The 13,434-nt window shown below is 53.6% G+C and overlaps 4 protein-coding genes across 4 annotated transcripts; 2 read left to right on the forward strand and 2 right to left on the reverse strand.

Moving 5' to 3' along the window:
* Positions 1-680: 680 nt before the first annotated feature.
* On the forward strand, positions 681-1,844 carry W97_06307 (uncharacterized protein; the record flags this gene model as incomplete). The annotated part of the gene is made up of 4 exons (XM_007784031.1): positions 681-728; positions 1,017-1,074; positions 1,150-1,496; positions 1,566-1,844. The coding sequence occupies 4 exons, from the start codon at positions 681-683 to the stop codon at positions 1,842-1,844; spliced, it is 732 nt and encodes a 243-aa protein (XP_007782221.1).
* A 2,760-nt stretch (positions 1,845-4,604) lies between these two features.
* Positions 4,605-5,424, forward strand: W97_06308 (uncharacterized protein; the record flags this gene model as incomplete). The annotated part of the gene is made up of 3 exons (XM_007784032.1): positions 4,605-5,067; positions 5,167-5,283; positions 5,360-5,424. 3 exons carry the CDS (start codon positions 4,605-4,607, stop codon positions 5,422-5,424), a joined length of 645 nt encoding a protein of 214 aa, XP_007782222.1.
* Positions 5,425-5,904: 480 nt separating this feature from the next.
* On the reverse strand, positions 5,905-7,709 carry W97_06309 (uncharacterized protein; the record flags this gene model as incomplete). Its single annotated transcript, XM_007784033.1, has 5 exons — positions 5,905-6,792; positions 6,868-6,949; positions 7,024-7,209; positions 7,283-7,395; positions 7,476-7,709. 5 exons carry the CDS (start codon positions 7,707-7,709, stop codon positions 5,905-5,907), a joined length of 1,503 nt encoding a protein of 500 aa, XP_007782223.1.
* Positions 7,710-9,464: 1,755 nt separating this feature from the next.
* On the reverse strand, positions 9,465-10,382 carry W97_06310 (uncharacterized protein; the record flags this gene model as incomplete). Its single annotated transcript, XM_007784034.1, has 1 exon — positions 9,465-10,382. One exon carries the CDS (start codon positions 10,380-10,382, stop codon positions 9,465-9,467), a length of 918 nt encoding a protein of 305 aa, XP_007782224.1.
* Positions 10,383-13,434: the final 3,052 nt, after the last annotated feature.

Below are 13,434 nucleotides of genomic sequence, written 5' to 3' on the forward strand. Positions count from 1 at the left end.
CATTTGGATATACACCATATTTCTATCAGTATGATACCACTATAGACTATCTCTCGCGCGATCGAGTTTGAACGCAATCGTGGAGTTTCCCTTGGCCGAAGCTCAATAAAATCAACCGTATGAAGACTCGACGTCCGTAAGCTATTGAGGCCGGCGCTTCGGCTTCCAGCATCCGATGATCCGTGCCTAAAGATGCTTCCACTTCTCCCCTATCAGCCTCACGCATATAGAGACGTGAGAGTTACAAGAAGTGTCTCAGTCTGTCCTGTCCTTCGGACGTCACCAGCTAAGTAGCGGGTACGAAGGTTTTCCCTCTCCATCTCTCGACTGGTGCCCCTCATCGGTTCTCGAGCCTTTAGCAGCCTTCTTGGACACAGGCCCACCAACAAGGCTCGAACATGTCTTTACTCTAGTCAACTTTCATCTGGGTCTTTCTCCATCGCTTTCACGTATCAGGAATGCTCCAAGTTCTAACTCGTCCGTCCCGCTTCAAGATCTGTTCGAAGCAATATCGTACGGTCACGTGACGTGCAAGTTCAGTTCCTGAGGATTTCTAGCTCATCTATATCAGGGACTTACAAGAAGATAATAGAACAGTGTAACGCCAGGTCTTCGACGGCAGCTTAAAGCAGGGACCAAGCCACGAGCTCATCTTGACTTTGGCCCGGGGCCGTGCCGTAATGTCCATCGAGCAGCGTGCCGCGCTTGCTGCGTTCTCCGCGTGCGATGTAGGCCCCTCCTTTCTCCGTTCTGCGCTTGTGTTCGAGCTTTGGATTAAAGGCTGTGTCTCGACGTATGGTTGAGCTTGCTTGGACACGTATTTTTCGAGCAGTTTGACAAAGATCGTTCATGTATATCTCATCAATCTGGAGTGTTTGGAGTGATCACTACAGCAAGACATGTCCAGCCTCTCCCAAACTACAATACCACGCCTATGCAGCTCCCGTTGTGCAACCATCAAGCGGAGATCAAGATACTTGATATGAGTGGACGGAAAGTGCTGAATTTTGGCACAGGTATCAGACGCCCTTCTCAAACTTGGCGTCCCCGGCGCAGGCTTCCTAGCCGACATCCGTACGTACATCTCCTTCCCCCTACCCGCGCCCTCTCCGCTGTCGTGGAGCCTACTCCGTACTAAGAAGCTTCCAGATCCAACAGCCTTCCCAGGCCCAGGAGACCCAGCCTTCGGCCTCAAGATCATCGCGCCAGCATTCACAGTCCTTTTTGTGCCAAAAGCATCGCCGTCATTTCCGGGCCCCTTAACGACGCCAGATGACCTGCCCGAGAGTAACATCCCGGCGGGCACGCCCTATGCGGATCTAATCACCCCGGACACCATAGTGGTGATCAGTCAGCCAGCTGGCCAGAAGTGTGCGGTTGTTGGCGGGATCATGGCGACGCGGATGGCGAAGCTGGGAGCCAGGGCGCTGGTCGTGGATGGGAGGGTCAGGGATCTGAGTTGTTTGCGGGGTGTTGCGCAGGAGGGGGGATGTCCGGTAAGTGCGGCCTGAAGCAATCAGAGCTAATCGAGCAGCTTTCTGATCTGTTTGTATTGACGGGACCAGGTGTGGTCCCGAGGAACATCTACGATTGGCGCGGGGGCCGAGGCGAAGGCTCATGCTGTCAATGTGTCTGTGAGGATTTCGGGCATGGAAGTCCGGCCGGAAGATTTGGTTATGGTTGACCAGGATGAGAAGGCTGTCGTTGCCATTCCAAGAGGTCGGGTTGCGGAGGTGCTTGAGCTGTTGCCCGGACTGGTGAAGGCGGATGAGAGGGTTCTGGTGGACGTCGAAGGGGGAGGATCAGTTAAGGAAGCGTTTCAGAAATATCGAGGGAAGTTGTGAGAGTGCTGGCCGGCTGATCATTCAGACTAGCATTCATGCTGTTGGAAACGACATCAAGATCCCCAGTCAGGATCACGAACACTCCGCAGCTACAACGGCAACGTTAGGCGCGAAGACGAAGCATTATGTCTCCCAGGTCGATCAGGCACAAAGGCTACAGTAGATTGGTTCCACTCAATTTTTGTTGCTTATGCATGTCAAAAAGGAACTGATTGATGATTAGCTACATCGAAAGAAAATCATAGTCCAGTCAGACTGTGCTCAGGTGTCTTCAAAGTGGTGCCCTGCCGTTTCTGACAGAGACAACTTCAGACTGATAATGCGACAGTGTCATCATGCTGGATGAAATGTAGCCTCTCCGGCCTCACCTCGCTCCTACTAAGCCGGATGTTCTATCCCTCAGCCTCGTGCAAGCACTCAGCGTCAGGGAGGCAGCGCAAGAACGGCCAATTGACGGAGATACGGGCTCGACTGCGGAGAGGAAAATTAATCTGACTCCCTAATGAGCAAAACCAGCATCTGAATCCTATACTTGGCCCGTCTTGCATCAGAATAGCCGGGAGTAGAACAAGAGGCGGGAACCGCCCCTCACCCACTGCCCGGGGACTGAGTGTGCCGAATACAGGGCTCTCGAAATAGAAGAAAGAAGTGACCGTGTAGGAGATGGAGTGTGAAGAGTAGCGCAGCCCCCACGGCATGAGAGAACACTTTGACTGTTAAAAAGAAGCAAAGCGGACTCCCGCATCAGACCTCTGGCACCCTTCCCTTCCATCAAACCTCAAAAGCCCTCAGTAGCCACAAGCCCTCAGAAACCACAAAAGGTGCATAGGTGCCATCATCAGTCGTCACAGCTAGGCACAGTGCGCAAACGACCGAGCCTGCCCGCCGCCCGCAAATCCACTCTCTCCGCATGCTACGGGTCAAGACCAGGAGAGAGCTTCTGACGACGGGGTTGATCGAGGGAACAGGTCAGCCGTGCCCAGGTCCCATCTAGCGAACGGCGACAGCGGAGAGGTGACTGTGAGCCACACCGGACACCGGCGAGCTAGGCGGCTTTTCCAGAGGCAACTGGACCAGAGACATACGCCGCGCCTCGCGTCATAGATGAGAAAGCTGGGACTTGTTAGATTCGCTGGGTAGCCGTCCGTGAGGTCATCGGGCTTTGGACCAGCGCGCCGACCCATTGAGAGGGGTTCAAAAAAGTTGTGCGTCAGCGCTGCCACGGACGTCGTTGCTCGGCGCTGACGGCTGGTGTGATGAGTGACGTGCGCGTGGTGGTGGGCTTCTGGGAAGTCCGGCGCGTCAGTCATCGCGAGGAGAGAACCATGCCCAGCGTAGACCGCAGAGCTGTGGGATCCTCGAGTCGCGTTTTGCTCGGTGCGACGTGTATGAAGAGGAAAGGAAGGAGGGTGAGGGAGGTGGGTGGTTTTATGGACTGCGAAGTGCAAACGCGCTAGAGCACTTTCAGCATGTGAAAGGGCAATCACGCAGATGACTGGAAATTGCTGGAGCGTGACGCAGGTCTGCTAGTGAAGAAGGTAGGCATGGCGTCGAGTCCAAGGTCTGATTGGCTGGTAGGCATGACTGGAGAAGAGTTCATTCGGGCAGCGTTCGATGCCTGAAGGTTCTAACGTAGACTTCATTCCTGACAGCAGTGAGGGCAGTGCTCATGAGGGGCGCTTGAGGACTGCAGCATTGATGCCATGTGAAACTGAATGGTTTGTGTAATGCCATCTAATGTACGAGAGCGAAGAAGCAACGAGAGATATCCCAAAGCGCTAAGAAAGTGTTTGAGAGGCGAGAGTCTTCGTCCACGAACAGTATCACAACCCATAAATGAGCAATGTTGCACAGCCAGCCACACGCCAAGCGCTGTGAGAGAACGTGCCTTCAAATCAGAGAGATCAACAACACCAGTAGAAACGCGAAGAGTAGTTACGCTTGCGGACAACTCCTGTTTATCATCCCATACTTGGTCATCAGTCATTCAATGTCAGGTATCCAGGGCAAGTGGGGTGTCCGATGCGGCCAGTTAGGCGAGCTGAAGTGAGGCAGGAATAAGAGCAGCGGCGTGGGGCCAGTCACTTTTCAAGACTACGTGAGAAGAAGCGCTGTGAAGAAGCGAGTTCAGACTTTGTTCTGCTGAGACTGATGTTGGTAGAGAAAAGATTGCACAAAACTGACGAAAGGCTATTTCGGTAAAGCCCGATCACCAAGGATGCTTCTACGTTTGATACCATTGCAACAGTCGCTGAGCCCCAAAGTCAAGTCAATAATCCGGAACAAATGAATAGTTGCAGATGAACCCTCACGGATCATCTAGCTCCAGAATCAGCCAGCCCCTAGCAACTTGTAAGCGAGAATGAAGAGAACAAGGAAAGGGCAGTTGTGTCTCCTATGTGTGCTGCCACGTTTGGAAAACGCCATCTAAATGCTAGGTGCTCAGTATACGAGCAAGGGTTGCGATGGATGATAGTGCAAGGTCAAATGTACGAGTCTCTTGCTCAACCAGTATCTAGCCGGCTCGTCCAATATCAGCAGATACAGTGTTCATAGGTAGCGGTCGTGTCAGCTCTCCACCAAGATGTGTGACGGAGGTTCTCACTCGGCTGAAAGTTAGAAAGGCAATGGCCACGTGACCGCCAAGTTGTCAATTGCGCTAAGCACGATTCGACAACCTCCCAAATCCTCGACCGAAGCTGCAGCTCGCCGTCGACCCTCACCAACTCCACCAACCCATTGGCGAAGTCCACCGTCACAATGGGTTTCTCGGACTTCTTCTCCGATATCTATGCCGCTCTCACCATTAGCGACGCCCACGCGGAGGAGCAATCCAACACGCCGGGCAACACCAATGACGCCGAGACGAGCGGCGAGATGAACTCTGGCAAGGACCAGGGCAGCGGCAAGAGCACCACCGCGGAGCAGTCTGGCAACGCAGCGGTTACGGGCGGTGTCGGCAGTGGCCCGCATGCCGGCACGAATGAGGAGAGCGATGAAGAGGCGGAGGTCAACAAGCAGGATGCCAAGAAGCCCGAGCCGTCAAACGAGCCTGGACATAGACCAGGATCGGGTGGTGAGGCTGCAGGGCAGAAAGGGTTGCAGGGAAAGAAGGCCGACGAGGCCGAGGAGGCTGATGAGGAGGGTGGTGATGAGGACGAGGAGGAAGAGGAGGAGGAAGAGGAAGAAGAGCCTGAGGACCCCAAGCCGAGGCTGGAGGAGGGTAAGCTTCTTTTACTTGTTACTTACCGTTGAGCCTCGCATTGCTCCGCGGTTGCTGGAGTAGAAGTTGCGGAAAGGCAGAGCTAACATTCATGAACAGAATGCGCCCACTCGAAGCAGTGCTCCCCTGCTAAGCACCACTACGATGAATGCGTCGAGCGCGTTACAAGCCAGCAGGATGAGCATGGCAAGGCAAAGGAAGATTGCGTGGAAGAATGTAAGAGACCACCGGTTAGCGTGCAGAGTTGCGACTGTGCCGCTATAACGTACACCAGCTGATACGGCGTGCGCAGTCTTCCACCTCGCACATTGCGCCTCCCAATGCGCCGCACCCAAGCTCTTCCAGCAGCTCAGATAATCGGATTCGCCTAGCGTGCCTGGCCTCCAGTGCGTTGCCAATGTCTACTGCGAGGGTCCCAGGACGTAGCGACAGTCAATGGTCATCCTCACGAATGTACAGACCCTTCCATCTTATCTCTATGTTGTACAATGAACAATTTCAGCGAGGCTTGAAACCACTGCGTGTAGCATAGAGGATTCAGAAAGACGATTGGACTTCGATTTCTGACAAATGCCACGATAACCAATGGCCAGTCGCTCCAGCCCTTCTGTCATGGTCGTCAATGACCCAGTGACCGTCTATATCAGGAACTGCATGACCGAGATCCTGTCCGCAGGCACGACCTGAGATTGACCAATACGCTTTGACGTTGACCCTTTCTTCGACATATTTTCAGATACACCGGACCAGTTCCTCCACTAAACCAACATGTCAGCGGCATGCGTGCACCCAACTGCCAACCAAAATCCCATCAGGGATACAAGCTGGCATGTCGAATCACATCCCACTCTCACCCCGTAGGGCACCCTCGTCATCCTGTGGTGGTGCGTCGCTCTGCTCTACGCCCTCATCAACGCCCAACCTCCCCTTCTCCCTGTCCCTGCCCAACCCAAACCTCCTGACGCCCAAACACAACGGCGCCGGCACGACCAGAACCGCCAAAACTGCCTGAAATACTAGCGCACGCCACATACTCCCTTTCGGCGTGGCTCCATCTTCCTCTTCTTCCCTCAAAGCATCCATAGCAAGAATGAACACACCGCCGAGCAGCTGACCACCCGCCCAGCTGATCGTCGAGCCAACCTCAGGCGAGGCTGGAAACGTGACTTCAACCAGATACTCCAACGCAATCGGCACAAGCGAGAATGAAGAAGCGCCAAGAACGGAGGCAATGAGGTAAGGAGCGACCAATGTTCTTGTCGGCGGCGCCCAGATAAAACATAGATAGCTAGCTGCAATGACCGGCACGAGTATCTTGATAGAGAGAAGATACGCATGCGTGCGGTCGATGATCGGGCTGGTGACGGCGGAGGTGAGCAGGCCGATCACGATGAGCAGCGCGCCGCAGATCCCGGCTTGGTCCTCGCTGTAGCCGTAGGGTCCGAGAATCTGGTTGAGGAGCGAGGACATGGCGTTGAAGAGGCCGACGTAGACGGCGAAGGGGAGGAGGATGAGGAAGAAGCTGGGGTTGCGGCTGAGAGCGCGGAAGGTGGCGCGGAGGGGCGTCTTCGGGATGGATGAGGAGGCAGAGGGAGGTGTTGGCGGGGCAGATGGTATGAAGAAGGAGGGGACGGAGGCGCAAGTGCTGATAATGGCTGTGTACAGGACGAGATTGGGGACCTGGGAGGGGGAGGTTGCCCAGAAAGGTCCGACGAGTTGGCCGAGCTGCAAGATGACATTGAGTCAGTGTCTGATGCATGCTTTGCGATGTGAGTAGTGTTTCGAAGAGAGAGGACATACAGCGCCACCTAGAGGGTTCGCTAGTGATGCGACTGCGGTAGCAGAGATCCTGCCCTTTTCGGTAAACCATAGATCGCTGTACCTGTTGAGTCTCAAATGTTAGATATTGCGAAGACAACAGTGCGTTCGCACTTTTGCTTTCCAACAGTACCTTACCGAGTAGGTGCGGCCAGCACAAATGGCTGCGCTAGGCCGATGATGATCTGGCCAAACATCACCACACCGAAATGGCCGCCGCTTGCCCGGGTGCCCGCATATCGAATCCAGTTTCCGACGAAAGTGAGAATACTTGCGACAATGATGGCGACTTTGGGGCCTCGATTAAGAGTCCATATAACAGCGCTATTCAGGAGAAACACGTCAAATCGGACAACCACATACGAGAATAAGGCTAAACGGATGCGGGCTTACTCACGGGCTGACGATAACGAATGCAAAGAGGAATGCAGTACTCAACCAATTGATTGTGCTTTCAGATACATTGAAATACTCAGCTGAGGTGGTTGATACAGCTGAGAAGGTGAGCCACTGCCAGTAGCTCCATGTTAACTTCTTCCTTTTCAAAGCGTCCAGCTATCGCAAGTTCAACTTTCTTCTGATTCACTTACATCCCAACTGATAATGATATTCAAAAGGACCAGTTGTATCAAGCCCACCCAACGCCGCTTGTACACGCGATACTGTTGTGTTGCGGTTGATGTGGTCCGCGTTTGTATATTTGGCCTGACATCCTGAGGCGGCTCGTCTCGATACGAGGACGATCCTTGAGTCTCTACGGCCACATTCTGTACTGCCTGACTGCTGCCCTTCTCCCCCCCTTTCGGCGGCGGTAGCGGCTCCATTCTCACCCAACCTCCGCTCCCCCTACGGTTGGTCGATGGGCCCGCCAGGAGATGCTCTTCGCTGTACCTTGGACGGAGCTGGGGCTGAGGTTTGACCATACGATATCACACATCCACTGTCGCTGCCTAACTACACATCATACTCATAAAGGGTTTCCGTACCGGCGAGAGAGATGCAGGTAGGCTTAGGGCTAGGCTTGATGGGGCTTAGATTCCTCCACAAAGAGAGAAGCTCAACCCTGGTCAGGGGCTTAGTCATCATATCGTGAACCGAGTTTTCAACCTCACTTCACTCCGACAAGATATGTAAAGCTCTGGCAAGCTCAATCCAGTGCGATGTGGTCTTTCTGAAGTGTCTCTCCTACAAGTCTACAATCTGCTTTCATAGATCACATTTGTTTTCGGTTGCCTAGTCAACAAAAGCGCTCTAAAATCACCTCGATCAGACAAATTCATACTTCTGAGAAGTCGTGCGTTTAGCAGTAGAGCACAGGATCTGTATGAAAGCCTGCCATCTATACCATATTGTCTGGAACATATATAGCTTACCCGTCACCGTATACGCGGTGATCGGTAGTGTAGATACTTGTCGAAATGATATCCCTGATATCTTTTGCGCCTTCCAGGTTGTCAGTGAATGTGCTTGCCTGTGCATGAGACTGCAACTTGTGATACCCAATCTCCGCCGAAGTCGATCGTGTCTCCAGAACACGAAGCTATCCACGGTCTTATAGTACACCAAACCCACAAGTCCCCGATACCTAGTCCTGCAAGAAAAATGCAAAAGAGATGCGGACATGGGCTCGTCTCCAGAACTTGCAGAAGAAAAAACATACTACAGGGGCGTAGCCAGCTGCTACGAGTGCGAACCATGTCAAAGCCTTCATGCAACGATGAGTTAAGGTCTCCCGTATGCCAAAGCAATATCGGTATTCCTGCTCCGAGACGATCCAAACTGAAGCTCGATCGCAGCTCCGTGCTGAAATTGTACCTGCACCATGCTTGAATCAATCTTCGCACACTGCCCGAATGGAAATACACAGCGTCGTTGTGCTTGCGCCGTGCCTCTACTACCTCTGCGGCCGTACGGCGGCGTCCATGAACCTGGGATCTGGAGCCTCCGTATGGTTCTCGATCGGAAGAAACCTGGCGCAGTTGTAGCCGTACCAGTCTCTATTCACTCTAGGGTTGTAGGGCCGGACAGGGATTCTAGAGTCTGGAGTCTTCGTACGTTTCTCGCACGGCAGAACACAATGTCGCCGCGCTTGCCATGTGCCTCCATTCCCTCTGCGGTCTTGCGACGGCATCAGGGAATCTGAAACCTGGGGTCTCCGTATGGTTCTCGAACGGAAGAGAGTTTGCACAATTGCGGCCACACCAGTCCCTGTTCCATTTGCAGTCGCAGAGCGGAACCAGCAAATCTGGAGCCTGGAGTCTTTGTACGCATCTGGAAGGGAAGAACCTAAGCAAGGTCGCGGCCGCTATGATACCCTATCTACTCTGTGTTGGCAGCATATTTTTCATGAACCTGAGACTAAGGATCTTCGTACACTTTCCGAGTGAAAGAACTCAGCACGGATTGCAGCCATTATCACAACCCATCTGTTCTACATTCACTGAGCGGAATTGCCGCATCCAGGGTCCAGGGTCCTGGTGCGCTTCTCGAACGGAGGAACTTTACATAATCTCAGTCACAAGCATGGAGTGGAAGTTGCACGACGAGGCGATACCGAAAGCGATTGTATACGGATCTATCTACATGCCCATGGCGAATGAGCCATCGAAATCCATCCACCCAGCAGAAAAGTCGTCATCCAAGGCCGCCCCCATATACTGCGGCTCATAATGCGGCTCATACTGCGGCTCATACTGCGGCTCCAGCTGCGGCTCATACTCAATAGCCGCCTGGTCGACCGAGAGGAAAGGTTCTCCTGGCTCGATGCTATCAAAGAATCCCGAATCCGCCACAGTCGGGAACCAGAGCGTAGATGGCAGATTGCCATCAGCATCGATTGCTGATGGTACTTGCGCCGTGGTGTACAAGGGCGGCAGATCCACCATAGGCTGGAGCCAAGGCGCAGAGAACAGATCGACATCGGCCTGAAGCGCTGGTGGTGCTAGCGCTGGTGGTGCTGGTGCTGATGGTGCTGGTGCCATTGTGGGTACTTGCGATAGTGGCGAAGGATTCACGCTATCCACCCGCCTGCTTTTGAGCTGCTCGCGCTTCGCAGCCCTGGCTCCCTTGGCTTGTCTGTCCTCTCCCTCCTTCGCGGCCTTGTACTCGGCTGGATGCGCCTTCTGCTCGTGGCGCCGGATCTGCTCCTTGCACTTGTAGTCGCAGAAGCGACATTCCTCAAGGTACCCCAGATGATCTTTCTCCGTGTGCTTCTTGAGATGGGACGCTTGGCCGAACGTCTTGTCGCACATGCTGCACTTGAACCCGCGCTCACGCCGATGCTGAGCTTCATGGCGCTCGAAGTCACGCTTGTCGTTTGTTGTATACGGGCAATGTGCGTGCACATCCGTGGTCGTCTTCTTGGGTTTTACGCAGTAGCGGCATTTGTACGTGGCCGCCATATATTTCTGGGAGAAGAACTCTGGTCCTTCCGGAGTCATAGTGTTGCCGTTGTAAATCTCCTCCGGCTGCTGGGTGTTTATGGCGCTTGATGCCATTTTGGATTCTAAAGTATGTCAGCATACTGACGGTAGGTCAACAGGAGTTCAGCATGCCTGACGGCCACTTACGAAGGATGTTGGTGGTGGAGCGGGAGGAGAGGTGAAAGAGGAGGATAAAGATGAGTGGAGGGGTGGTGATGGGAGGAGGTGAGTGAGGAGGTGGGTCGTAAGTGTTTTTGTGGTATTGATGATGGGAGGAGTTGATTGATGCTTTTGATTTTTAAAGTCTTTTGTGGTGTTGGTAGTTTGTGTGCAGAGGTGAGTATTCGTTCGTATATCTCCTCTCAGTTTGTTGAAGACGGCTCAGTTTACTGGGGGAATGGCACACTTAAAGGGGTTCTGACACACGACGCAGATTTGGGACCATCGACCATTTTCGTTCCAATTGTGGTTCATATTTTTAGATCGATCCCTCCGGAACCGAGAGGAGGTGTTGAAACCAAAGTTACGCTGGTTCGGACCATCACCACCACTCCCCAGTACTTTCCACCTCGCAGGCTGGCCCAATTGATGCGATCGAAGAAGGACCTCGTACGAAACACTTGATGTTTACTACAGCGTTAGAGAGGCTCTCGGGGGCGTGAAGCGTTAGGAGCCGCATCGTGCTAGCCCCGGGAATACCCACCGAGCCTCGACCACCCCACAATGCGTTCAGCGGGAACGGTTCGATGCTGATCCTGTGGGTCCAGCCCTGCGCCATTGACCATACCGTGCAGGATTCTCATCAACAGAGTACCATAATAACTTCCATCTCAGTACAGTCATAGGGATCGACACGGAAATCGACCTGAAGGGGCTAGGATTTCTCGTAGAATGGACGACCATCGAAAAGAGCAGGGAAGCCAGATCTCCATTGCGCGATTGTGCCTTGCATAGGGCAGCGCTAGCGGCTCGGAGCGGCGGGGGCCGCATGATTTGCACTGCAGGTGACCTCGTGGTGGATGGGGCAGCCCTGAGGCCCCGGCGAGTCCACGGGGTCTCCGTGCCTTCCTTTTTCCCCCCAGCCCTTTCGGCAGGCGCGCCACGAGGGGCCTGCCGTAGGGCGGTCGCTCGAGCAGCCCGAGCAGCCCGAGCACGCCTCATGCGCCTTCGAGGCGGTCAGGAAATACAGCTTCTTCGTGTTGATGTTCATACACGCGCTGCCAGCACTTCCGTCGAACTTTCCATTTCTCAGTCCGTTACACTCGCTAGATACTCGCCATATATACATCACAACAGAAGTTATTATCGGTTGCAGATCCAATCTATGCATGCATCACGCGTGCCTCTTCGATTCAGCGTCTTCTGTGGACATGTGACAATACTGTGAAATCACCTCCTGTGCCTCAATTCCTCATGTCGGCGATTGCTTATTGACTGACAAGGCAGCTCTACAGCCATCCTCCTCATCCAGTCACCTCCAGGCATCTCACCGTTCTCTACAGCTCAGACCGCCAACAGTCTTTAATATCTCCCACATCAACGCCCCTTCGCCTAGTCCAAACACACATAGGCCGCAGCACCTTTCGGTCACAAACCCGGAACCTACACAATCGTTACAGAAGCTGGATTTGCGCCACAAATGGTTACAGTCTGGAAGTTATACGTCGTTATGATGGGATACATTCTAAGTCCACATTGGCATTAGAGACAGCGCCTGGCAAAATGTCTTATGACGCCTTGCGAGAGATGGGGAAGACTCAGCCAGGACTGAGTCGTCGCATACTATCAACCTTGATCTATTGGCTACTTCTCCGAGCTGATCGCAACATACAGTCAACTCAGCGCATCCAAGTTTGGATACACCATATCGAGACCACGGCCTATTCGTACGTTGGATTCTTGGAAGCAATCTTACTTGAAAGACCCCAAGTCTGCCGGACGCCTCCAACAGCATCACATACAAGAAACCTCGTGTCCGCTCCCAAATCGTACTGCGCAATTGCTGAACAAAGGTCAGATACCATCAGCGCACTCGAACTCTTCCATATCCAGCAACAGCGACACACCTTCACCCGCCCAGAAAGAATCACAAGAGCCACGACACCATCAAGCGCGTCCTCGACCCCCAAAGCCGCCAAAAGCTCTCCCAACGTTGCTCACATCCTTCCCTCCACGCCGTGATGGCCCGCCATGACCACGACCACCGAGTAAACACGTTACACTAACACCCAACGTCGAAAGAAGCGCCTTGTGACACTTGTTAGGCAGCCTCAGACATGCTGACCGAGCCGAGCCACCGGAAGCTCAACGGTGGTAGGAGTGGGTCAGAGCGACAAATGAGATTAAAGCTCGGAACCAGAGCAGGTGTGGGAGGGAACAGCATGCGGGGAAGGGGGCGAAGGGGTGACAGAAGAGCGCTGGCATGGTTGATGGGCTATCGAGGATGTGTACGAACTGTTGGCGTTCAAGAGGCAGGTTATGGTGTTCAAGAGGGCGGTCTCGTCTGAGCTGCAGCCAGGGAGTTGCTTCAGGCGATGGCCCGATGCTGATGATGGAGCTTATGTCGCTTGTAGGCTATCTGTGCTGTCGCATTGCCCAGGGAGGACTTATGGCACGCAGAGAAAGGACGAAGATCGAATTGTGCTGCGTATCGTCGTCGTTTGTCGTCGCCGCTCATCCTGCGTGCCAAATATGCGACGTCCTCCGATGTGAGCTCCTCTTTCCCTTTTGGATGATCTTGAAGAGGTCTGGCGTCAAAGACTGCGGCTGTCTGAGCGAGCGAGGTCAGGATGGAATTGTGGTTCATGACGCCAGATTGGGAATAGCCGTGAACAAGGAAGGAGGACACTGCAGCAACTCAGCAGGAGAGCATTTGAAGAGCTATTAGTCAGCCTAGCGAGGGGCAACGGGTTCAAAAGGACAGAAAAGATGCTCCTATTGCTCGACGTGGTTTTGGTACCGGTGGAGTAACGAAGCGCGAGGATTTGCAACAGGAACACGCTTCGAAACAGCGATCTCGCTCAGTAATTTACATTGCAGGCGAGTCGGATGCCTCTGCTCTCGGCATAGCGAAGTTAGAAGATACCAGAGTCAACCGGTGCTTACCACCTAAGGAGTTCCTGTTCCT

Source organism: Coniosporium apollinis (genome assembly GCF_000281105.1).
Source record: "Coniosporium apollinis CBS 100218 chromosome Unknown supercont1.30, whole genome shotgun sequence".
NCBI classification, from domain to species: Eukaryota; Fungi; Ascomycota; class Dothideomycetes; genus Coniosporium; species Coniosporium apollinis.